This window comes from Chrysoperla carnea, chromosome 4, assembly GCF_905475395.1.
Source record: "Chrysoperla carnea chromosome 4, inChrCarn1.1, whole genome shotgun sequence".
NCBI lineage: Eukaryota > Metazoa > Arthropoda > Insecta > Neuroptera > Chrysopidae > Chrysoperla > Chrysoperla carnea.
In genome coordinates, this window is record NC_058340.1 from 25,516,875 (window position 1) to 25,543,860 (window position 26,986).

General features: G+C 30.9%; 4 protein-coding genes across 5 annotated transcripts; 2 read left to right on the forward strand and 2 right to left on the reverse strand.

Moving 5' to 3' along the window:
- Nucleotides 1–1,617: 1,617 nt before the first annotated feature.
- LOC123298217 (splicing factor 3B subunit 3) lies at nt 1,618–10,707 on the reverse strand. Of its 2 annotated transcripts, XM_044880166.1 has the most exons (9): nt 10,289–10,703; nt 8,699–9,705; nt 8,040–8,208; nt 6,499–6,650; nt 5,881–6,036; nt 4,596–5,572; nt 3,541–3,811; nt 2,445–2,730; nt 1,618–2,078 (listed from the first exon to the last, which is right to left on the reverse strand). In XM_044880166.1, the coding sequence occupies exons 1-9, from the start codon at nt 10,512–10,514 to the stop codon at nt 1,660–1,662; spliced, it is 3,663 nt and encodes a 1,220-aa protein (XP_044736101.1). In that variant the 5' UTR covers nt 10,515–10,703; the 3' UTR covers nt 1,618–1,659. The 2 variants fall into 2 exon arrangements, with proteins under 2 accessions (XP_044736101.1, XP_044736102.1); XM_044880167.1 differs by lacking the exons at nt 1,618–2,078; nt 2,445–2,730; nt 3,541–3,811; ... (1 more) ...; nt 5,881–6,036; nt 6,499–6,650 and adding an exon at nt 7,859–7,917 and having other exon boundaries at nt 10,289–10,707.
- A 1,338-nt stretch (nt 10,708–12,045) lies between these two features.
- LOC123298231 lies at nt 12,046–16,200 on the forward strand. The gene is made up of 6 exons (XM_044880183.1): nt 12,046–12,153; nt 12,224–12,532; nt 12,595–12,757; nt 13,355–13,944; nt 14,661–15,048; nt 16,160–16,200. The coding sequence occupies exons 2-6, from the start codon at nt 12,294–12,296 to the stop codon at nt 16,187–16,189; spliced, it is 1,410 nt and encodes a 469-aa protein (XP_044736118.1). The 5' UTR covers nt 12,046–12,153; nt 12,224–12,293; the 3' UTR covers nt 16,190–16,200.
- A 4,607-nt stretch (nt 16,201–20,807) lies between these two features.
- LOC123297961 (E3 SUMO-protein ligase ZBED1-like) lies at nt 20,808–22,996 on the reverse strand. Its single transcript, XM_044879801.1, has 3 exons — nt 22,855–22,996; nt 20,971–22,812; nt 20,808–20,851 (listed from the first exon to the last, which is right to left on the reverse strand). The coding sequence occupies exons 1-3, from the start codon at nt 22,994–22,996 to the stop codon at nt 20,808–20,810; spliced, it is 2,028 nt and encodes a 675-aa protein (XP_044735736.1).
- Nucleotides 22,997–24,919: 1,923 nt separating this feature from the next.
- Nucleotides 24,920–26,795, forward strand: LOC123297965 (testis-expressed protein 47-like). Its single transcript, XM_044879807.1, has 6 exons — nt 24,920–25,059; nt 25,153–25,320; nt 25,505–25,615; nt 25,679–25,870; nt 26,286–26,445; nt 26,614–26,795. Exons 1-6 carry the CDS (start codon nt 24,949–24,951, stop codon nt 26,793–26,795), a joined length of 924 nt encoding a protein of 307 aa, XP_044735742.1. The 5' UTR covers nt 24,920–24,948.
- The last annotated feature ends 191 nt before the right edge of the window (nt 26,796–26,986 follow it).

Here is a 26,986-nt window from a genome sequence, read left to right on the forward strand (position 1 = left end):
TTTCCTATGTAACTGTGATTTTGTTAGGGTTGTATCGTTAAATGATTCAAGATTCGAATTTAAAAAGTGTGATATTTAAGGATAAAGAATGGTATTTTTTTTAGTTGTAGGAGGTATATGCTACAGTTTAAATTCAAAACTAATAATAAAAAAAATTCTGATTCATGAACAAGAAATTAGAATTTCCTATTCATTATGATTGATTACTGATTCACAAATATATACTATTAATCAGAAAACAATCAGAGTAAGAAATTTGAATTTCCTATTCACTCCAATTTCGTGAATTTTTATTAGTGTTTTGCTTAAAAATCTTTGTTAAAACTAGAACTTCAGAAAAATATTGCTGGTTTTGAACAAATAGGTTTTTTAGTACAATCCGAGTTTCAACTTGTGTCATGTATTTAAATATTTTAAATAAAATATTAATTTATTTAATTAACTACTAAATTATTAGTACTCAGAATTAATTTAAGGCTGTGGCGATAATGATCTACTAAAAGTCGGATTTGAAAAAGTGTGATAAATAATAAAAGAATGTTATTTAGTTTTTATACTTTGAAAATTATAGAATGTTCCAAGGTTTATTTTTTAGTTTCTATTAATAAATTATCTGCATAAATAGATTTTTGTATGTTTTTTTCTTGAAACCTTAAATTTCAGTTTTTCAGATTTCAAAAATTTTAATTAACAGCATTGCCAGCCAGTGAGCGATTAAGAGGGTCTTTAAAATTTGAAGTTATTGTAGAATATAATAAAAAAATAAATTTAAAATATCAAACTCGATTGCGTTATATAAAAACTGAAAAGAAAAAAACATGATCAGTCGAGACCCATTCAAATCTAGACTTGTATTAATCTTCCTAATAATGGTTCCGAAGTCGCTGAAGACAAATCGATTGATGTTTGGTCTCTAGCGTGGCATATAGGAACATGGAACGTATACAGACTGGTAATAACATTACCACTTCTTTGAGTCACGAATGTTACAAATGTAAAAAATAGTATATGAGCATGGTTAACTACAACTTTCCTGAGAAGAACACAAAAAAAACTTTTGATTTGGAATTTTATGAAACTCGATGGATGGGGTAATTTAATGATTGGATGCAGTTTCTCAGATATCGCAATATTTGAATCGATCCTGTAAATGTGTCAGAAACAAATCGATGTATGGTATGTAGATAGTGATCCGGAAATGATTTTCAACTTTCAGTCGGTACATTCGAACGTCGAGTGTGTTTTGGCGCTGGCTTTCCGCAATGTCATATTCATGTCTCATGGATTTCTCTCACGGTTTTGAAAATTCATTATTCTCAATGAGAGTTCTAGCCCCCAAACCTCTCCTATAATGAATGAGAGATATTACCCGAAATACACATGTATTTCAAATTTGGTTACTTGGCAAAAACTTGTACATTCCTAATAATGATAGTTTAGTGCGTAAAATAGATTGTTTATAACGGAACCTAAACTTCTTACAGCAGATTTTTCACATGGGGAACTTCATGGAGATTGTTTACAACGGAAATAAGATTTCTTACAGCAGATGATCTTTCACATTGTTTTTATTACGATTTTTTTATTTATAAATTAAAAATTATACATAAATGAAAAATATTACAATATTTTAATGTCTTTAATATTAAATTTAATATCTTAAAATGCATATCTGGTACGGATATCTTCCAACTTCTTGGAAACTTCAGCCGGTGTTCGTCGATCTAAATCTTCAGCAATACTTTTCTGTTTAGCTAAATCTAATGAATTGAATTGTTCACATAAATCACCATCGATCACATTCTTAACTGGATAATAATAACTTCTGTATGAGATATGATCACGTCCACATAATGGTGAATTCTCACTACGCATGTGCATCTCTAAATGTTGAAAGAAATCATGATCTTCACGTGATGAAAATGGTACAAATGCCCCTACAGCACCACTAACGGTACAATATACTAGTGCTTCAGAGCCACCGGGAATTAAAGTTGCTTTTTGTAGTGATGTGACTATTTCACCAACATGAAAACTGGCAACGGTGTCCGCTTTTTGTGATGCGCCATTTAATAAACCTGGAAATGAAAATTTTTTGTTTTTAGAAACAATTGGTATTTATGTTTTTAAAGTATTTTTCTGTTTTAAATAAAAATAATCAGCTATTGTTTTGAATCACTTAACATTCATAAGTCTAGCATGTTAAAGATTGTTACATCATTTCAAAATGGGGTCAAGTGTGTGTCACACACTAACTAATAAACATAGGGTTCCGTTACCTAGTGCAGTGTAAAACACCTCAGTATTAATAAAAAATTAACCTGTCCGATTTTCGAGTACAATAATTAGGAAAAAAAAAGTTTAAAAAAAAAAACTTTGAAAAATTCGGAGGATAGGAAGAAAAAAACTGAAAGGCTTTAAAAAACTGTTTTTAGAAAATTTACCTCGATCCCATAATGCTTTATTGCCAGTTGGATCTTCATCAACATCATCGGAAACGTCACTAGCCAAACGTACAATTGTAATATTCGCAAATTTATCAGCTATTGCCATTGTATCGTAATCCAAGATTGTTGTCGTTGTAACCCATCGTGGTACAGTATCATCAGCGAATATAATTAATTGATTTTCACGGCGTCGATAGCGTATCATATAAATTGATTCTTGAACATCGGCCACGTAGATACGTTGACCCATTGCTTGAATGTTGACGATGTGATATGGAATGTGCTATATTCAAATAAAAATTCATATTAAATTTCAAGTGGAAATGGAAAATCTTTGATTAAATTTAATTAGAAAAATCAGCACTGCAGGATTTCATCAAGTTAAGCAGAAATAGTTTTTTTATCATCATTTAAGAATAAAATAGTGAGCAGTAGAATTCCATTATTAAGGTTTATACACCACCCCCCCCCCATCCCTCATTAAATGCTTATTATTATATAATACAATGAATAATCCGGATGAGTCGAAAGTTGAAAAGTGTGGAAACAGCACCGATTTTAACGAAACTTTTTGTAACGTGTTTATAGGATCCCAAGGAACATTCAACCAACTTAACCTAGCCATAAGGGGGCATAGGTCCTCAGCGGGGGTGCATATGTAGCCCAAAATTTGTAAATGCTTATTTTAGCTTAAAATGCCATTGTACTATAAAGTATACTTTTGGTCGCTGCATAAGAATCCGATGTCAGATTACACAAATTCTTTCACGTATCCCAAAAATCGTGCATTTTTTACTTTTTGGCACAAAAACGAAAAACTCAGTATTTATCGCCCTAACTGTATCTAATAAGTATTTATGGTGGCACATTACGAATCTGATGTCAGATTAACGGGTTCTGTCACGTATGTCCGTGCCATTTTTGGCCAATAATTTCACTTTATTGTAATTTCACTTTATTCGTTATATACACTATCAATCTTTTGCTCTAGGAGGAAAAATCAAAATCTTATTTCCATAATAAACAGGAAACGCAAATACGTTTTCTTAACTTAATTTGATTTCAATACATTTATTTTGGTTTTAATAATTACCTTATTTTCACATTTTCGTAGAAGTTTTTTCTTCCCTAAATCATACAATCTCAATACTTTGCCAACCGAAGCTAATAATCGTCCTTGATGTGCACATAATGCACCTGGTACTTCATTACATGATGTTCGATGTACAAGTTCAAGGGTAGCTCCACCATTTGATACTAAATATGTATCCAAAAATCCAATAGTTGCGACACGTGGATTCAACTGCATATCTTTAGCAACACCAACAATTAAATATAAATTACTTTCAGGTTGATTATGAAATCTGAAACAAAAAAATCGTAAATTGTATTTTATGTCGAAATTAATATTGTGAACACTATTAATTATATTTATAGGTATGTTCCTTTAACCCTTCGATCATCGCGTGATCGGTAGACGCTGTACTCGAAGTCTGGTAGCTGATTTCGAGTACAGCATCGTCAGTTATTCAAGCTAACCGTAGGTCCATCTATGTTTTATTATTTGAACTATGCCCAATTATGATTCATAAAATATTCTAGATCTTATTATTGTTAGAAAATAAAATTATAAATCTACTTTGATGTTAACAAAGTAATTAATGTTATAATTATGATTTATAAATTATTTCCAAAGAATAATGTTTTAATAATTATATGTATAATTTGCATATCGCCGCGACCAACTCTGTGTGGAAATTTCACGTGATAGACGAAGGTTTAAATTTGATTGTCGAAGTTAAATTCGATTTTTAATGACTTTGGATACTGCTCAACAAAGAGGTGACTTAATTCCATATAAATTCGAATAAAGAATGGGATCGACGTGATTTTCGAACAGTTATTCGAAAATCTTTGACGAACGTTTTATGATTAATTTGAACAGAAATTTTTTTTCTGAGAAAAATTTTGTACTTACAATCACGCAAACGAAAAGGCGAGAAAAGCTAGTGGAAACATACATATGAAATTTTCAGATTAAATACACTAATCACAATGAATCAGTAGTGTCCTAAGGCAATTCTTTAATCATCATATTAAAAATTATATCATTTGCAAAAAAAAATATATAAATGAACAAAAACTTACCGTACAAAACATAACGAAATCGCAGCTTCATTCTGTTCCAAACGATGAATTAATAAACTATTGCCTTGTTTTGAATCCATAACACGTATTAACGATGCCCACATTCCATGTCCAGCTTTTGGTGCTGAAAATATATTTTCTGGTAGATCTTCATTTAAAAATGCTTGTGCCATTTCTTTTGCTAATTCTTGTTCATTTTCACCCGCAGCTTCACACATCTCTTCAGCCATTTGAATTCGTCGTTGTTTTTTTGTATCGTCCGTGTACGCATTATGTTCAGTTTCAATAATTATTAGATTATTTGATTTTGGATGTATCACAAACTTTCGTGGGGTATACTCCAATGGAAATGATACTTGGTTAAACACGGCACCCAATTTTTCCAGGGCAAGAATTCGTAATGTATTCGATGAAATTGCAACAATACCTTCAGGACATTGTTCCGATGAGAAACCGCTTGCATATTCTAGTGTTTCATACGATAAAGGTGTCAAGTAAAAACGATTTTGGTAGTAATATGACAGCCATGAACGACTAGATATGGCTAAAACCGCTTCAGAATCTTGCATTTTAATACGGAATAATTTAACTGGACGTGTTCCCAAATATCGTGTTCTTGGATCCTTCAATTCACCCAAGACTGGATCAAGCACAGTCCGTGATAAAGCTCCATTTGATAGACCCACGTATAAATATAGCGACGATGTGGATCCAGGAAGATCATCTTTGTTGTTATCGTGATCAGAGCAACCCATTTCAACGATACATAGAGATTCAGGTACTACAGGAAGATATTGAGAAGATCTTGGTGCTAAACAATCAGCTGGATCTAAAGATATAATTTTCACAGTGCTATTTGAGAGACCTACAGCTAAGAAATTTGATCGTTGTTTTCCTGGCTCGACTGTGCCAAGGGCCATACATAAAACTTCCGCTTCCATTGATTTATGCTCATCATATTCCCCCAAAAATCCTGCCTGTAAACAATGGATAAAAAACATATAAATATGGTTTATATATTTTTTAAATCTAACAATTTTTTTTCTAAAACAAATTATCAGATCTTCTTTAAGAGGGAAAATTTGCTGCTAAACATCAAAGTACTCAGCATTTTGTCTCATCATATTGAAAATTACTAACTTAAATCTTAACTGGGTTTGTCGGACCAATCTATGAAAATTTTCATAAAATAGACTTCTCTTTCAAGGCCTAGGGGTTTGAAAAGTTTTTAATTGTGCGATTAAGATCAGGTTTTCAATTTTGTTAATTTCACTTTTTTACTTACCACATTCATTTCGAAGTAAACAAGTTCGCCACCAGCAAATGCAATAACAACCTGTCGTTGATTCACAGCACAACGTACAATCGATTTTTTCCCCGGTGCTTTCCAATCATTTACACGACGTGCGGCATTGATATGTCGTACACCGCCTGGATAAACCTGCAATAATATTTTTTTATATTAATAAATGGCTTAACTTAAAATATATTGTGTGAATATTTTTAGGATTTTTATATCTACCTTGAAGTTCACTCCAATAAACACATTTTCAATTTAAGGGAGGCGACAAGGTGACTGTTTTTTAATATTCGCATACTAGTTTAATTCCATAATGAATGGTTTGATAAAATCATTAGAAATAGCAAGAATATGCGAAAGAATAATTAAATTTAAGCTCTTTGTAGCCCAACGCAAAATATTTACTGTGGCTATAAAATACTTTAGTCGGAATTTATTGTATGACAATTTAACGAAATTGTTCCAAAAAGACGTCGCGAATTCGCTGTAATAATGTTTAAAACAATAAATAATCGCAAATATTTTAGAGTAAATTCATGTCATCGTTATATGTAAATTTTGCGTTGGTTTAATATAGCCTAAAAATATAAAAATTATATTTACCTGAACTAATGCATCTTCGGCGAGTGATGCACAACACAATGTTAATTCCGTACCCAAAAAACCACTATCAGTGACTTCTTCAACAGTTTCACCAATTGAAAGTACTAGAGTAGCATTTACAAAAGATACGATAATATATGCATCGTATTTTTCTGTAACATAAAATCAAACTAAAAAATTAAAAAATATATTTTTGAAAATACAAAAAAAAGGGATAATTTAAATTATCTGGGAGAGCCGTTTTTTAATTTTTAAATTATAAAGAAAAAAATCAAGTACCCTTGATTTAATATTTTATTCGAAATAAAATATTTCGACAATTTAAGGTTGTTATGAATTAATAACTTTCCTTATTATATTAAAAATTGACAGTCAATTATTAATATAATAAGGAAAGCCTACCTAAAATATAAAGTCATTTCTGTTCTTCGTTTTCGGGAAAACGTTGTTAACGTGACTTATTTAAGGCGGGTTATTACATTATATTATAGGGAAATGAATGTTTATAAACTAATTTAAGGTTCATAACTCGAGACCCAGAAATTCAAGCTTAGAAAGGCTTATTAATATCTGTTCATTTACAAATCATTCCTGTTTTTTGTTTTTGAGATAGTTATGATAACATAAACTGATTGTAAAATGTCAACATAAACATTGCAGTGTTGTCAGACTATATACGTCACATAAAAAATGATTTGTCCTGAATGACTGACTGGCGGATCAAGGCACACCCTAAACCGCTGAAACTTGGAGGGTGTGTTCTTTGTATGATGTAGGCATCCGCTAAGAAAGAATTTTCTGAAATTCTACTCCTAAGGGGGGTGAAAAACGGAAGCAAAGTGAGAGCAAGGGAGGTGAAGGCTGTAATTCGGTGGTTATCAAGCTACTAAAAATATTTATTTAATCATTTAAACTCTTCAAAATAATCAAATATGAAATCTAATAATTAAAAAAATGACAAAAACACATTTTTTCCACAATATAAAATTTAAAAAAAAAAAATCTTTATTTAAAGTTGGCATGGGACAGTGACAGGGGGCAATGAAACCCCTTTTCAGATTCATAACAACCTGAAATAGAAATTTTAAAGATCAAGGACTTCACTTAAAACGTAAGCGAACGTAACGATTATTAAGTGGAATGAATAAGAGAACTTCCTTATTTTATAAGCAATATGCTACATGACAATTCAGATTTATTACACTAATCACAACCAAATCATAGGTGTCCTAAGGTAAATTATAAATCATCATATTTGCACATGTAGTTCTTGGCAAAAATTGTTCCTTATCTTTGGTTCATGGCTGTTTTATTAGATTTACTTTAGATCAGTTTTTTGTTTGAACGATGGATATCTTACCTTCTCATAAAGAAAATATTTGATAAATCAGCCAGCCTTGGAATGAATCATCGGAATCTCTGAAAACGAAAACAAAACTGGTGTTTGATTAATCGGAATCAAATTCACCAGCTTGTTTAGAACTTGCTTTTTTTTTTTGCTAAGCTAACTTTTTAAAATAAGTTATAGATTTACAACATACCATCAATTCTGCGTTTTACAGTCCATACTGCATTTGGATTTCCGGGAAGTTCTGATACAGCCATTTCAGTTACTTCAAGACCGTGACGTAATACACGTAACGATGACCTGGGTCCTCTACCACATAATGCATAGAGTTGTGGTGTATCTTCATTGGCTAAATCAGCAACCTATAATAAATAAATAAAAAAAATGAAAAATTGTAATTTAACTCTCCTGAAGATGTATTTTGTATTCTAGAATAAATTATCAGTTTAGAAGGTTGTAATCACTGTTCAATCAGTTGAAACACGGATCTAAAAAGTCATCATTTAAGGTGTCCAATTTTCTAAATTTCTAATAATTGAGGAAATCTAATCGAAAAAACAGTCTGACCAAGGAATGGAAGCCGGTGGAAAATTTTATTCGTTCTTGACGGAAATAAATTAAAATTCATGGTTCTCGTAAAAAATTTGATTTGAAAACCGTTTAATTTTATATTTTGGGCGATTCTAAGCATTTTTCAAAACTTGAAAATTTTCACCAAAACTCATAGTTTTCGATATACATATAAACGTTTTTTCCTCGGTCGAATACCTTATTTCCTCAACTACCAGAATTTCCCATTTCTGGCCACCTTTTATCATTACAAAATTTTATATAATTCCGATTAACGCTTACCTGGCATGCCAAAATAGGAGACAACGATTCCATTTCATCAATTAAAACCAAATTTCGTAGTGGACGTGGAGCAAAGAAGAACGTATCACCTTCTTCAAGTGGAATGGCTGAACTAAATTCAGGTTCATCATCATCATCACCCAAATGAGCAATCTGATAAAGATAATGATTTCCAAATTCAGATGCAACAAACAAGAACCCTGTTTTCATGACACACATAGCCGACGCAACCGGAACCGTGTCAAAATATTTCAATTTAATTTCCGTGACAATCTCCTTTTGTACTTCTAACGTGATCTTAAAGATATCGCCTTGTTCGGTTTGAGCCAAGAAAAAGAACATTGACTTTGTTTTATGCGTAGCCGAGCATACAAATATCATACCACGTTCTGGGTCATCCAAATCGTTTCGTCGACGTGGAATAGGACATCGAATATCGGGTTGATCACCAAGATTTTTATATGTTAAGTAGTTCTCCGAGCAAATTAATACTCCACTTGGACCATCTTTATCTCCAGGTACTGATATTAAAAAATTAGTGTGTTCTTCAAGTGGTTCTGAGTACGTTCGGACCACGTGATTTAAACCAACATCCAATTCGTAGAAGCTTAAAATCTGTTGAGTTTTTTGCGCTGCTTCACCCGTTGGATCTGAGTCAGCTTCTTCGTAGTCGATTTCCAAACATGCGAACATTGGATTGTTAAAACCATTGTCCACACCAACCATGTGAGTTACTAAAGTGTTAGATTTGTGGGCCTCGAGGGGTGATGAAATGGTCAACCGAATTAGTTCGTCTCTGTTCAAAATATACACCAATTTTTGTTTTTCGATTGCACCAATCATGATTGCACGCCCTTTTGGATCTATGGCCAAATATTGACCGGGAACTATTCGACGACATCCTGATTTACCGAATGTTTCTTGATGAACTTTTTCGAATTGATTTTTGGCTGGGTGATATTCCAAGATAACAATACGCCCTGAATCCGATCCAACAACAATATAATCTGTAAATATCAAAACATGTTCAAATAATTATTTTTTGTATTATCGAAATGTTTTGAGAATGTTATCTGAGGATTAATGAATGAACGCAATCACAGGGTTAACCAAATAATCCACAGACTAGTGCTAGCTCTTCGCAGGCCCCATTAAACGCATGGCCAACACGTGGATTATAAATAGACGGGAAACGCAATCACAAGGAAAAACTATTAATTTTCATCTGCTTCAACAACGGATTCGTAATCTACTTAAAAAATGCCTTAATTTGGTTAATTGTCTGGCGTTCTATAAGCTTTTTAAAGATAAATTCGTTAAGGTAGCATTTGTGTTAGACACAAGTGTTCGAATAGCCTTACTGATTTCTTATTACGGATTTAAAATATCGTATGCTTTTCAGTATGTACTTCTCGTATAAATATGTACGAGGCAAAAATACCAGGTAACGAGTTCTTTATCTAGTTCATTACCAACGATGCATGCCCTCGCAAATTAATTTAGCACTAACTTCGACCGATATACGATTAATTCCATACATCGGAGATACCGTAGTGCATAATTTCAAAAATATAATTGAATAAAACTTACCTTTGGTTCCTCCCGTCAATCGTACAGGCATCAACGATCGAATAACACCAAATATTTCAATCGCCAATAAAGTATGAACTTTACCGGTATTTGCATCGGGCCGTAATAATTCAAGACTTTTTCCACGTGAGATTAAAAGCTCTTGTGTTTTCGTACCCGAAAAATTACCGTGAATGGCATGAGTAATGCCGGTAGCCCGTTGCAACGTTAAATTGTACAAATACATAATGAAACTAAATTAACGCCATTATTTAAAAAAAAATTTAATCGGCAATTAATTAGTTTAATACTTATATTCAATATTTTTAAACATTTATAAAACGATTATATCACCGTTTTGTAATATTTGCAGATAAATTATCCATGAATTCTGTTTAAGTTTACTTTTCACAACTTAATTCAACGAATTACAAAGCGTAAATGAAATTGAAAGGACGCCACCAACGTTGAGAAATCTATCCACAAAAGATCATAGATAATATTTACGGATCCGGATATCATTAATGATATTCATGATACGTAGAGAGAACTTTATGAAAATGTATTTATTTAAAAAAGTAAATGCTTGTTAAAATCAAAAGACAAACAGCATATTTTATATTATAAAGAAATTGTCCTTATGCCTATTGTCCTTTATTTATTTTAAAATTTATTATTTAAATATGTACTTAATATAAAGGCTGACCTACATGTATCTCAGCCTCTCAGAGGTGTGGGTTGTCAAATCTACGATGCTGTGTTATTGAGATTGTTAATGGTCATACAGGCCATCACATATAAAAAACGTAAAACGTAAGCAAATTGAATCAATTTTGTTTAACGTTTTACATTTTGGCAGTTGAAAAGCTGAAATACTTGAATATGATCGACCAATTTTTTTACGTCTTACGTTTTTCATTATTTGTGATTACTTAAAAGCATTGATATAAAAAATAATAAATATAAAACAATAAAGAAATAAAATCAACACGAATATATATCTTTAAGTAGAATGTAAGTAGAATAAATGCAAACTACGCCAGTCTATTTTTATAGTGTCTTTAACCTTAGTTTGAGCCACTAAAATTGAGTTTAGAAGCAAGCAATTTGCCATTTTTAGTCAAAGTATTGGAGAGAGGCAGATATAAAATATTAAATATAACTTGATCCCACTTGGTATTATATACAACAATAAGAGCTCTGATCCATTGATATACCAAGCGAAGTCAAACGCTGATGTTAACAATTCAAAGAATGATTTTATTACGTCCGGACATATGCAGGTAGCAAGCGAATGCTGATTATGATTGATAAACTCCACCAAGCCCTAATAAGTTTTTTAATAAAGAAGGTACGGCGTACATACAAAGAGGACATACAGAGGAAGAGTTTTCTGCTTTTTTTCTATACCGAAAATCACTTTCGGTCAAATTTTCAAAATATATATGGATCTTGATAATTCTTGACGAATATCTCTGGAATACTTTATTTCTAATTTTAATGACCTATTCACTGAGCAAAGGAGTGAGTGGAAAAATGCCATACTTCAGATTTATGTACAAGAACAAGATTTTAAGCATAAACTGGAAGATGAAAATTTTTATTTGCGTTCCTCGAATGCGTAAGGTTTTGTTAGATAAATATCTAAAAATAATATAGAAATACTTTCGTGATTTTTGATCCATATTTCAAAAGGACTTTAAATCAAACTTTCAAATGTCTAGTCAGTGATTGAATCATTTAAAGTAGGCTTTACCAACATTTTAGAATCATGTAAATGTACCTTTAATAAATCAAAGAACAAACAAAATTTAAGTATGGAAGCTGTGATGGAAGTGTTTATAAACTGAAAGTATACTTTTCTTGAGTTAAGAAAAACTTTGAAAGTATAAATAAATATTCAGAATAACATGTTGAGAATAATCTATTTTATAAATTAAATATTCTCTTTTGTAGTAAATATTTATAAACAAAATCTCTTGAATAAAAAAAAATCTCGTAACAGTATTAAAAGTTTATATTCAGTATGGATATCACGGAAACTATGAAAAATGTATTAGCGAAAAGTTTACAGCAAACAGCTGTAAACGATGTTACAAATCAATCGAATATAGGTTTCCCGGGATCTGGTTATGTTACAGAAAAATTATATATGCTTTTACAATTATACTTACAAAATAAAGGATGGAATCCTTCCGTAGAGTTACTACAATGTTTTACAGAATTAAAAGAAGCATCGATGCTTCCTAGTGCTGCTTATTTACAGTAAGATCTTGTATATAAAATTTGCCCTAGATATTTTATCTAACCAAACAAATTGTTTTTAGAATGATGGCATCTCGAGTTGCGTTAGATACTCAAGGTAGATTAGTTCTTCGTGAAAATGGTAAAATTATATTACCATATGAACATTTTGCAAATGCTGTTATGCTTAAACATATGGCTGGTCCCCATGGACTTCATTTGGGACTGGAGGGTACAGTAAGAGCTGTAAGTTGCATGTATATTATTATTTCATGGTATCCAATAATTGAGGATTAAGTTCCTCATGAATCGTTATAAATACAATTTAATGCCGGATTTGATGGTGATGGCGCCCTAGACCCAATATATATCTACAGGGTGGACCATTATAGATTAAAATGGTTTAATAGATCGTTTTGTAGTTGGACAATCAAAAATAACTTAAATAAGAGTTGCAGAGTTTGATGGAGGGTGTATCATCAGGGGTATATAAGATTGGATCTAGTTCTTCGGGTTGCTTTAATTGTCAATTTAGGTCCTAAAATTAGCTTTAATACAATCTGATGTTAGAACATGATGTCCCTCATCAAACTCTGCAACTTTTTTTAATGTTATTTTTTGTTTGATTAACTACAAAAAGATCTATTAGCCTTAATAGATTAAAATGGCCCACCTTGTATATATATATATACATCGACCGGTTTCCATAAAAATTTTTAAAATCAAAATCAACAAGGCATCACGGATCTAAACCTAAACCCACCACTTATAAATATTTAATCCGGTGTGACTGGATACCCTGTTTGTAAATGTTTTTGTATTTTCTAAAATTTCTTTTTATAGGTAATGGAATCTTATACAATAGGTCGAGAACAATTTGGTATGGAAAAAGAATTTATCGTGGAAGTTGTTCAAAATTGTCCGAATGCTGCATGCCGATACTACAAAAATCAAATGGATCTGACTCAAAAAACAATACAACATTTAACTCAAACGGCACCTACATATATTTCAGACGGACAAACAAGTAACAGTGATTCACAGTTTCCTATGCCGATACCACCGCCTAATTTAGGTACACATCTCGGTATGGGTCCAGTGGATTTAACAGAGACAAGTAGTAGCACAAAAATGGAACGTCCTAAATCGGTTGCTCCACAACCCCAACCAAGTCAACAACAAATTACAGCCGCAATAATTCAACAACAGAATCGTGTTATTGCTCAACAGAATTTAGAGAAACAACGTCATCAGTTACATCAACAACAGTTGCAGGATATTACAAAACAGGTGCAGGCAGCTCAGCAAGCTCAACAAGCTCAGCAACAGCAAGCTCAGCAGCAACAACAGCAACATCAACAAGCGCAACAACAGCAAAAGAATCAACATTTTGAATTACCTGTTATGGATCATAAACTAACTGATTTCTTACGGTAAGATGTGGTTTAGGATGACGAATAGGGAAATCTTTAAAACTTGAGTATGCTAGGGAATTAGAGAATAATCAAGGTTTTGAAAATTTTAGTCTCACTCATAGAGCAGTATTAAGGTGAAAAACTAAGTTGGGGCTATAAAATATGGGGAATCTAAAAAATCGTGTAAATCAGAGTCACAATGTATTTTCTTTATCGTAGTAAGTGATTTTTATTAGAATCTGTACAAATAAAAAACAGGGAATTTCTCATTTAATCTTAGAATAGGGAGGGGGCGAGGAACCTTTTAATTATAAAAATAATTTACAGTGGAGCCTTTATAACGCCAAGGGAAATGCAAAAAATATTTAGTTAATAATTTTTCGACTTAACAAGTAACTCGAGATATTAATTTAAGAATTTAATTTCTAAAATTCCGAATCAGGAAGGCAGGATTTTCAAATACATATTTATTGAAACAAATTACGTCATTATATTTTACTATGACTTACGGAGTCTGTCAATCGAGGTTCCACTGTGCTAGTAATACCTCGAAGGGAAATAACATTTTGTTCCTGTTACAAAGTCTCAAAATAATTCGAGGTACCGAGTATTTAGGGATTTTGGAAAAGGAAATACCGTTTTTTTAACTTACTGAAGATTAGAACTTGACTAGGTTTGAGTTAAACGAGGTTCCACTGTATATAAATAATAATTCTTAATTTGGCATTTTTCAGAGCAAATTTGGAAAATTTAGAAGGTTTATCATCAGCCAACAAAGATCTACTAGCATTACATAATGGTGCATGGGCAGCCGGTGCAAATGCAAACGGTGGGGGTAACGGTCCTGTGGACGATAAACGTAACGTCAACACAAGTAATAATACATCGGTTGGCGAAGGTGGCCAAGAAAAAATCGTACGTGCATTTGCCGAGGTTATGAAGAATATGGCACGTATGAAAACTTACGTTCGACCATCAATGTGTAAACCATATGGTAAACAATCTGAAGCGTTACAGAAAACATTAGTTGATACAATTCAGCTAGTACAATCGTTACGTAGTTTTTTACCACCGCCACATATTCAAGTTAGTTCATGGAAGAATGAGGATAAACATCGTGTTGTAAGTATAACTATTGATTAAATTGCTTAAATATAGTCAAAACCGTTTGTACCGACAGGGTTTATAACGAAGAGGTATCTCCGAAAGCTTTGCAAAATGGTAGATTACCACGAAATTATTATTTTTTTTTCCAAATAAAAATTAAAAAAGAATAAATATTTTCGTATCTAATTGTACGGTTTCTTAAGTGTCGTTATAACTGGTTTTGTCTGTATTTAGTTTTTAGCAAAATTCTCACAGACCTGTGTGAGAATTAATTAATAGAATTCAAGCATGTAAATTATCATCGTAAGGGCTGTATTCTTTTCATGATAATTGAGATTAATTTCATACAACATATTTTAACTCAGCATGGTTTTCGTGCAAAAAATGTATTATCACTTTATCACAAATATTCCTCAATAACTCTTATATTATGGCGAAAGATATTGAATTATTTACACAGTTTATTGAATATTACTTAAACAGCAAGAGCTAGAACAACGGCGTAATTTCCAGTCAATTGGGTAGATGACCATAACAAAATTTTAAAGTTAAATTAAAATTGATTAATAAACGAAGAGGTTATAATCATTCAAAGATTGCTGCTTGTCTCTTTCTTGCAAAGCAGAGTTTTATATGTAATCTCCAATCGTCCAACTGGATCAACTGTAATGTTCTGATTTGATTCCAACTTAGTCCAACTTCCCTGTGATTCCATTTGTTTATTCTTATTTTGTTTCGTTTTAGTAGCGCACTGCGTCTAAAGCATTAGGCTAGCTCGTATGAAGCATAATCACAAACGAGTGATTTTAATAGCTTCCGGAGAATGAGAAATTTCGAAAAATTAATGATTTGCCTTTTAAAAGGTAACCCCAGTATTATATTTTCATTGACTGGCGAAAATGGTGGAAAAATTAAACTAACGTTGTTCTAAATCTTGCTAGAGAAACACGACTTATTATGAATTAATGTCTAAAGACTTAAAGATATCTAAATATTAGTAACAACTTTTGCTACAGGCTAATTCTTTACTAATCGATCGTATGTGTGCCATTTTATTTTTAATATGAAAATGAAATCATACTTTCATATTTTGTAAAAAAATTTAATTATATTTTATCTTATTTAGGCGAAAAATAATTGTGCCGCATCAGAGTAAATTACTTGGAATAAAAAAAAATTGCTGTCCACCTAATATAAAGCATGGGTAAATAAATTCATGATTTCTGTCTTCCCAATACTATCAAAATTTTTCCAAAATTCATTAGAAGAACTCCTTAATCAGTCCAAGCGTTGATCGTAAGAACTTAATCGGCATCGAACATACAGATAGTTTTAAAAAGTTGAAAGGAGAGAGCATAAGACAAACTTTTTCTTTTATACGATTTTGACCAAATAGATTTAATGATTTTAACAGTTTGAATACTCAAAATAGAGATAGTTTTTAATGTCGAATGCGAAATTTTATGCAATTATAGATGTTATATAACTCAGGCAACTATAAAATGTTTTATGTCCATAACAAGCGACTTTAGTACAAAACATTATTCCGTTAACTTAATGAATTTGGAGAAAATCAAATTCAAAAACACGATATTTGTACATCTACGATTTCGTAAAACTTCACATTCCGTAGTTGGAATCTATCTCTATTTTGAGTACTCAAAATTAGTCTCAAAAATATCAGTTTGACCTTTGAATTGATTAATATAGAATTGAACTGACAATGGTATTTTGAATGTATAGATAGATATCTGTTTATAAAATTTGTAAAGGACTCTGCACTTCCTTATGAGTAATTACTTTTGGTTAAAATTTCTGAAACTATGGTTTCTGATCATCCTTTACGAGCAGTTTAGGATGCTTTCGATTCACCCGTTTAAGAGCTTCGGTGGCACAGACAGATAGACGCACATAGCGGTCTAACTTATAACACCCCCCCCCTCCTTTTTGCGTCGGAGGTTAAAAATTACACTGATGAATGAAACTTTCTACTTAAGTAAATATTAAGCTCTCGAACGAGTGTATTATTGCCTATTTTTAAATTTAGTCATCCATATCTAAAAACCCTTTTAAGACTATGTTTCCGTTGAGATTTTGGACTAAGATAAGCCACTCATCAAGGACTAAGATAAGCCATGGTTTCAGAAAGTTTGACAGAAAGCCATTTCCATATGACCACTACAGAGTTGTTTTATGTTGATAGATTTGCCTGTTAAATTACTAATTAGGTCATTAATCAGATTTTCGCTTGGATTTGATCAAAATTGAATATAATATTTCGGGGTTTATTATGTTGTCTACTTTCATTTTCCCAAAATATCAACTGGATATTCGATACCGATTAAGTTTTAACAGTCATCGATAGGACTAATACATTTAATTAATTAATAATACACGCTTTTATTAGAGAACAAATTTTTTATAACTACATTGGATTATAATTTTTAGGAATCAAAAAGAATACAAGAAAAATGATTGGCTGTTTTTCTTATTTAAAAATTAACATTACAACAAAAAAAAAAAAAAAAAAAAAAAAAAAAAAAAAAAAACGAAAAAAAAGTTTGAATTTCTAGTCATATGTTCTGGGATCTGATGGTTAATGTAAATTTTTGTTTACATAGAACGAAAAAAAATATAAACAGTTTAATTTGAATCCAAATTTTAATTCTGTGATAATCAATTTGAGATAATATGACAATTAGCTTAAAAAAATTGAACGTGATTTGAGGTATTATTATTGTAGAACAAAAATTCTTGAAAAAAATTTTCTCAAGTTGGGCAGCATATGTATCGATAATGATCAAATAATAAACAAAAAAAGAGAGAAGTATAAATTTTTACTTCTTCCTTTTTTTTTACACATCTAATTATTAATTAATCAACTGAATTTTTATAACAATTACTTATTATATATTTTTAAAAACATTAAAACGAGAGCTGATGAACGATTTATTTTAAGGATCAATTCTTAAGGAGTAAACTCCAAAAATGGTGATCATTTTGTAGTATTTCAAAGTTTCCTTTATTTTAAGAAGAGTAATTAAAAAAATATTTTTCTTAGTTTTTTCATTACCGGGTTAAAGTTACTTACTCAGGACGATCAGAAGATTTTGCAGACCTTGCAGAAGAGTCACATTAGGTAATTGTCTTTAGTACTCAAGGCGTTCATTTTGTAAAGTTAAACCAGAATCATTTTGAATAAATCATTCACCAGTTCTTGAACTAATATCTAATTTGTAGGTAAAATCAATTTTAAACTTATGTAAGTAGGATTTTTATTGAGACTGTAAAACAAAACCGTATATTTATAATATGTTTTATTTGTGTATATTTTAAATGTTTATTATAGTAAAAAGATTTAAAATGTCCTGCTCTAGTTAATTAGCTATAGATAAAGTTATACTTTTTACAATGTATTTTGCTTTATAGAGTTGGTTTATTGTATGTTGGACTTTACAAACAAAGAGAATAAATAATATTACATATGGAATATATGTTTTATTATTTATTCTCTTTGTTTGTAAGGTCCAACATAAAATAAACCAACTCTACTACAGTGTTTATTATATAATCACTTTAAAACGAATAAAATAATCTTAAATACACTTGAAATCTTTTTACATAATTATTTTTTTTTAAATACAAGAGCGTCACTGGATTAAGAAATAATATTAAAAATTTTATTTGAAAGATTCGCGTGGTTTTGTCTTCAACAAATTTTTCCTCATGCTTAAACAGATTTTTTTTCGTAAGAATTTTTTGATAAAGACACACCATTCATTAATGCTAAGGTATAGTAGCGGCAAGCTTGGATCCACGGCATAGGGATAAGCAGTTTAATATATTTATTTACAAAAATCGTAGCGCTACTGTATTTATAAATTGAAATAAAATTGGCACACGTTATCAAACTTGTTTTTATGATGATAGAACATGAATCTCTATTCGAAGTTTAATTTATTAGTGTAGATGATATTGGTAGATTTTCATCAAAGCCAGAATCAAGATTAAGATCTAACATCATGAATACATTCAACAATATATTAGTCAACTCAGGAGTGTAACAAAACGGTCATTGGCAAATTTTTAAGTAATAGACTTAACAATTAAATGCGGAAGAATGTAATTGAACATCTGTAGTGGGGAAATTGTGAAATGATGCCAAACCTGCTATCAAATTGTTGCATGACAGAGTTACTCGTATGTATAAACAGTTGATTTTTATCCAAATATGTATAAAATTTACTTGATCACGTTTGTACGATTTAAGGGTTTATATGTGCTCGTACAAAAATCATAGGCAAAATCAAATCTCTTGGAAGGAAAATAAATTTTCGATTTAGACATGAAAAGCTGATAAACAAACATAGTCATAGTCATCTAGAGCCCAGGTATATTTTGATAGCTCAATTTAGAAAGGGATTCGGTATATTACGGAGTAGCTTGCTTTAGCAATGGCAGGCTCAGGTGAAAGAAGTGTTTAAGACGACCCCTCTCATGCCAATGAGACCGCTGCTCATTCCCTTTAACGGCAAAGTGACTCGGTACCCAGATCTTTCGTGATCTTGACAACAACCTCTCAAATTTCTGTGCTTTCTAAATATACCTTGGCCCTGACTTAATACATATTTTCGCAATTTTAATTTAGTATGGAATTATAAATTTGTAGGAGTTTTTTCTGTGTAATTAAAAATTCCTTTTTAGAAAGCTCGAAATACCAAAAATTTTATGTTTATAGAATATTTTTAGAGGAGAATCTTAAATTAATAAAATAATATTGTGCGAAAACTACTAAAATTTTACACAATGATAAACTTACTTTGGTTGGCGTCATCTTGTTTCGCTTATTGATGATTTCTAATAAAGGATAAACAAACATCACATTAGGAGTTTTAAAGAACAAAAACATTAATAATTTTAAAATAAATAATATTTGTATTTTATTAATTAATTTCTGTTTTATTTAAATTTAATATAAATTATTTAATTATTTCTTCTTTCTTTTTCTTTTTTTGCATAAATATTTAAAAATATTTTTTAAATTGTACATAAATTTATGCCGTTTCGTGCAATAATAAACATTTTTTTAAAGGTGATTTAATTTTATTTTTTTATTATTGCATTATTTGTCCTTGGGGCGTTGCTTTGTTGGCCGTATTTTATTCAAATCATCAGACTATTATTGATAAATCTAATTTTAGAACAAATCTTCTTACTAATTTTGTTGTAAGTTAATTTGTTCCGAAATATTGTACACATTTTTCAAAATATTGGCTAAAGCAATTCTCCAAAGAGCACGAAAATTTAGATTTACATTCATGGAGTCCCTCGTTGTCATTCATAAAACTTACAGTAGTAGTAATTAGTATAGATGGTAAATTTCGCACTCTTCACTAACTGATAATCATCAAAAAATAAATTCGTTTTTTTTTTTGAACATTTAAAAAAAATTTCTGAGTTTAATGGGGGAAATTATGTTCTGACATCAGACGGACCTAGTTCTTCGGGTTTCTTTAATAGCCAATTTAGGTCCTAAACGGTAAGAGATTCTATCGTCATTACAAGCAATACACCTCTATAAAAACACAGATTTCGAGTGGTCAATTTGGATTGCTCATAGAAAAATATCGTTTCTAATGGGTCGCGATTATACCGACCCTAGTTGCCTCTACTTTCAATTGATTTGCCAAAAATTAAATCGCAAAAGGACGAATGTCTATGACTTGATATATTTTATAGACATGTTGTTTTACGATCTAATTACTATCACATATTCATGGCAACACAAAATATTTTGTACCAAATTCAATTATTCCAACTTATTATCAATTAAAATTTCATTTTAATTAATTAATTGTCGATTTTGATATAAAAAATCCGAAATATCAGCAATATCATCTTCACACGTTCCATTTCGTTGTAATGAAAAAATATTACCGGTCGTTGAATACCATCGTTCTGAACTTACAGCTGATGCTGGTATTGCTAAATATTTCATTGCAAGCTCAGCAATCGCTGGATATTTGGTTGCATTCGTTTTCCACCATTCAAATGGATCCAAATCGAAACGCAATTGTGGCTCAGCTAGATAATTTTGAAATTGTATCGTAAAATCTGGTGTCTCCTTCACTTCATTCCCATATAGAAATTCTAAATCTAATCGTTGTTGCGGTTCAGATGGATAACCATGAAATTGTACGGATAAATCATCACCATATAAAAATTCTAATCCACTTTTCAGCGATGATTTATGCGGAGGTATTGGTTGAACCACGGTTTGTTGGACAGCCGTATGCGGAAGATTTGATTGGAGTAAATATTTCACTTCAGATCGGATTGTCTCTCTTACATGAATCGGTTCATGCTCTAAATCTTTATATCGTGGATCCAAAAAACAAGCTATATGACGTAATGATACTGTATTCGTTGTATTCCATTCGAGATCAAAACGATGTTTTAATTCGGAAATTATCGTTTGTTTAAAATAAATAATAACCTCATCGTCTTCATGTTGAAGTTTAAAATGTTTCTCGAAAACTTTTTGCAATAATGGTCGAATCATTGATACAGGAGAATGACTTTCTCGACAAAACAGTGTAGTTGCTACATGTAATGGTTTTAAATTGTATACAAGAGATTCAATTCGAGCCCATTGACTTTCTGTGATTATTAATTTTTGTGCAATCGACGCATTTGTTACCACCCAATCAGCGATAACATTCGAAATCGCACATCGATTTACATATAATCGATCTAACATTAAAAAAATTGTATTCCATCGTTTGGTGCAACATTGTAATAAATTTGTTTTTGTCATTCCCAGTTGTTCTTGCTTTGTTTCCAAAGCTTGTTTTGCAGATGAAGATCGATTAAAATGATTTACAAGTTTACTACATTGTTGAATCAATTGTTGAATATTTTCTTCTTCGAGGGCGCTACTTATAGCTAATTGAAGTGTATGCGCTGCGCATGTCACATTATAAATTCCGGCATCACCATAAATTAAGGAAATTGCGTGTACAATTGTTTTTGTATTATCTGTGACTACTGTCATCACTTTTTGAGAAATACCCCATTCGGTGAGTGTATTTTCGAATTCATTCGCAAAATTCTTGGCTGTATGATGTTCTTCCATTTCTCTGATGGCTAATGTATATGATTTGGCACACCAACGATTGTTTACCACATGCGCAGTAATTGTAATAAAGTATTGTTGAGAGGAAGACCAACAATCAATTGAGCAGACAACACTTTTAGCAGCATTTAAACCTTCCCGTACTTTTTGCTCAACTGATGTTTTAAGCGCAATGATTTTTCGTTTAATTATTTCTTCCCCACAAGATTTATAATTAGGTTCAACAACTGTCATAAAATTTTTAAATCCAATACTTGAACAAAACGATAAAGGTAATTGATTCATTGCAATTAATTTCGCTAGGGCTTGATTGATTAATTCTTTTTTCTCATTGGGGCATATTCGATCGGACGTCGATGGAGCTGTAAGTACGCTACGTGTATTTTCTAATTTTCGACGTTTTCGTGGTCGTTGTGGATTATCCGGATTTGAGTTATCTTTAAACATGTTTAAATAAATTTGTACATCTCGATAGGTGATATTTTGATAAATCCCTCGTAAATTTTTCATCATTCGATCACGTCCTCCATGTCCGGTTGTAACATGGGCGTGATGTAATATTTCGAATAATTCCTCATCATAAATAAAATATTTAAGACTATCGCCATCAGAGACAGGCGATATTAATTTTGTGATACCATTCACTTCAAGAATATCGTAACGTTTTAAAAATTTATAATCATTGCCCTGTTTTTTTGTTTTTACTTTCAGCTGTTTAACCTTTTCAATAAGGGAATCATATTTTGTTTTATTCATTGTAACAGAATTCAATTTAACCGATTGTCGTTCAATACGAAGTTTCTCATAAAATTCCGTGTATTTATCCATTTTTGAAAAATTGTATTTTGTACACAAAAATCCAAAATTATTAACATTCACTGATTTTAATTAGTTAATGCTGACAGCTACTAGACACTGTGTAAAATTACTGAACATTTCAATTGGATTATAAGCAGATGCAGATGTACGTGGGTACGATAAATTATCAGAGATGTGAGTTTCTAACAGAGAAGTATTCAGGGAATTTTTGATATTTTTTGTATTCTGTATACTTTTACTGTAAATGTTTGTAATAAGAGTATACATAAACTGATACTGGTGAGTCTGATACTGGTGAATATTATTTTATATACATGGTTCATGCGCACTGTATATAATAACTAGTGTACGTCGATTTGTATTTACAAACATTGAAAATGTATGTCAGCTTTATTCATAAACAATACAGGATTTAAAAAAATATTCGCTGTAAAAATTGTAAAGTTTGGGAAAAATATGTATTTCTACAGAAAATCACGTGCTGGGGACCATATAAAATTTTTGATGAATGGTGGAAATTCCTAAAAATATTTTCTTTCACATAGATTGCTAAAATATCGTTTCTTCATCCTCCTCACTGTGACAGCGCCTGCAGTATTCATGATAAACTATCTGGCCCAGGCGTTCGGCGTACCTGCCGCCTAGCCATAAGATAATAAAAAATTGATAGCATATATGTGCCAAAAACATCCAAGTATTGTTTTCAAGAGGTTAAAACATAAATTTCGAAAAATTCTTGTTTTTTTTTTTAAAATGCTTTTTTTTCTTATTCAAACAATTTGATACTTCTTTTTGGTCAAAAAAGTTGGAAACCCTAACAAGGTACGTTATCTTTTCCGTTGATTCATTCGACGAATACATCCAGTTCCCATAACACATGCAGTTATTAAAAAAAGTCAAATTTTTTAACTTTATGACGTCATCAGAATTCAAATAATTTAATTTTACTCTATCACATCCAAAATTGTATCCAATTTTGATAAACTACATATGTGATCCTACTAAATTTGGGTCATACTTTTCAAATTTTTGATCAGAATTAACTTAGCTCTAACAGGTTTCAAGAATGTGGAGTTCTGGTCTCGGAATTAAGCACATAATTGATAGCTAGCGAAAAACTGACATCACAGCTGAAGAGAATGACCCAAAATTAGTGGATTTCAAAAAAATGCCAATAAGATTGGATCAATTTTGTCTGTGTTATCAAAAAAGGGGAATTTTTTTACTTTATGACGTCATCAAAATCCAAAAAATTTAATTTTGCTCTATCACATCCAAATTTTATCCAATTTTGATAAACCAAGTCTGTAATCCTACTTTGGGTCATTCTTTTCAAATTTATGATCAAAATTAACCTAGCTCTAATAGGTTTCAAGAATGTGGAGTCCTTGTTTCGGAATTAAGCACATAAGTGATAGCTAGTAAAAAACTGATATTACAGTTGATAAGAATGACCCAAAATTAGTGGGTTTCAAAAAAAATTTCAATAAAATCGGATCAAATTTGCCAGGGTTGTCAAAAAAGTCGAATTTTTTAACTTTATGACGTCATCAAAATCCAAAAAATTTGATTTTGCTCTATCACATCCAAATTTTATCCAATTTTGATAAACCAAGTATGTAAATCTACTAAATTTGGGTCATTCTTTTCAAATTTGTGATCAAAATTTAGCTCTAATTGGTTTCAAGAATGTGGAACTCTGCTTTATAAGTGATAGCTAGCGAAAACATATGTTGACCCAATCATATCTGACATCACAGCTGAAAATCAGTTATCATTGTTTATGATACATATCAGTTATCATTGTTTATGATAATCTGGTTTTAGACCCTCCTTCAAGTTTCCATAGTAACGACACAATGATCAAACTTTTTAAATCTGTAGATGATACGAGAATAAAAACCAAAATATCATCTTTTTTTTTTAAAGTGTTTCATTAATTTAAATTTTCAAAGAAAGAAATGACTTCAAGAGACAAAATGGCTTTGAAGGATAAGACTAAATTGGAACATATTGATATACACGCGTCATTACTAAATGTTTTGAAAAAAAATTTAGAAATAGCAAACAGGGTAAGAATCATTCGGACTCATATATCTTAAAACTTAGAAATTAGCCTTGATATTCATATAGAAAATACGACGTCATTGGCCTATTATTTACAGGTAACATTTATACATAGAGTTATTTATGTAGGTGATCACAGTTTTACGGAAGATCCTTCAATTGCTGAGGCATTTGGGACTGCCATGAAACTGTTGGAAGGCCGGGGTTGGGAACCATTATCTGGATTATTACTATATTATGAACGCTATTATATTCATATGATTGAGGTAAGTTTAAAATATGTTTCATAAAATGATAATGGCAAAATATTTGGGAAATTAAAATCTACAGTTCAATCATAGATTTTGAAAAAACATGACAAAATAAAAATGTCATTTCATTTCATGTCACCTTAGGATTTTGCTTCTTGGGAGTTTTTTTATTTTTTGATAATAATTTTTCGTATTATAGGGACCTGAAGAAAGCATTATGAGACATTTAAAAAGAGTATTTTTAAACCCTAAATATTCTCCACATCTTAAAAGAGGAAAAATTGTTGTTGCTTATCATAATATAAACCAGGTAAAAAAAAAAAACTTCAGTTTTTCGAAGTTGCCAGTCAATATAACTGTTACTTTTTTGCAGAGATTTTTTAAAAAATGGGGTGCAAGAACTGCTTCACCTCCAACTTTATTAACGAACTTGGATGCTAATGCAAATACGGATGAATATCTCCGAATAATACGCAGTTTTCTTGAAAAAATGTATAATTTATGTAAATTTTTACAAATACCATCCAGCGATGATGAGGGTGATAATAATGATGACAGTTTTGAGGTGAAAATTTAATGCATCTAGTTTAAGCCCTCTTAGATAATAGCATGTGGCTCCGCCCTCATGATTTCGTTGTTTTTGGATAAAAAATCATACTAAAGTCACCCTCTTAGTTAATTTGAACCCAAAAGTAACGAAAAATTAGTTGAAAATTTAATCGAAATAATATTTTTTTTAATACGGATACTCACTGTGCATTCGAATTCGAAAACTTCGAATATTACGGGCTTAAGAAGCTCTTATTTCGTAAACTATATACCAGGCGTACATTTCAATTCGTTTTTCGTTGATTTTAGGCAGTTAATCACCCTAAAACTTGATTTTTTTTAAAAATAAATCAGTTATCCAAAATTTGGGTTTTATTGCTATTTTTTCAAAATTTAATATTTTTCAAAAATTTAAGAAGACTTTGTTTCAGGAGGAACAAACAGAGGATATGGGTGAAATAACAAAAGAGGCACAAGATTTTTTACCAGAATTTGCTCTGATAGATTATCTTTTACAGTCTCAGCAATTATTAGACATTAGTTCATACATTGGGCAATACAAATATTTAAGTGCTTTAGAACCTTTTCGAGGTAAATTATTGCTTTTAAAAAATTTATTTTAAACAATCTTAGGGGAAATTTGCATTCATTTCAAAAAAGTACTCAAGATCAAAACTGTCTTCTTTCAATATAGAACCAAGTTCCATAAAGTTTGAAAGGGGGAGATTATTTTAAATTCTATTTATGTGTTTGTTTTAGAGAACGTTTGGCCGATAGAATTCGAAAAAACCCCATACGATGTATTTGATATTCCTGTAGATCCAATTGAAGATTTATTAAAACCTGAAGAAAATGCCAGTGAAATAGAGGTGGAAATTGAAGAACATAATATACCAGAGGCACATGAAGAACCTGAGCAAGACGATGAAATAGAAAATTAATTTAAAAGAATTGTAATTTAAACAAAAAATTTATTAGTTGAAAAAAGAACCAAGAGATCTCACTACCATTCACTGTACTTTCAATGTATTTATAAGTGTTTAGTGATGTGACGAGTCTGTGTTTTTGTAATAAAATAAGAAGTTTTGTATTAAAATTTAACTTATTTCAGCATGTTTGTATTTTGTGATTT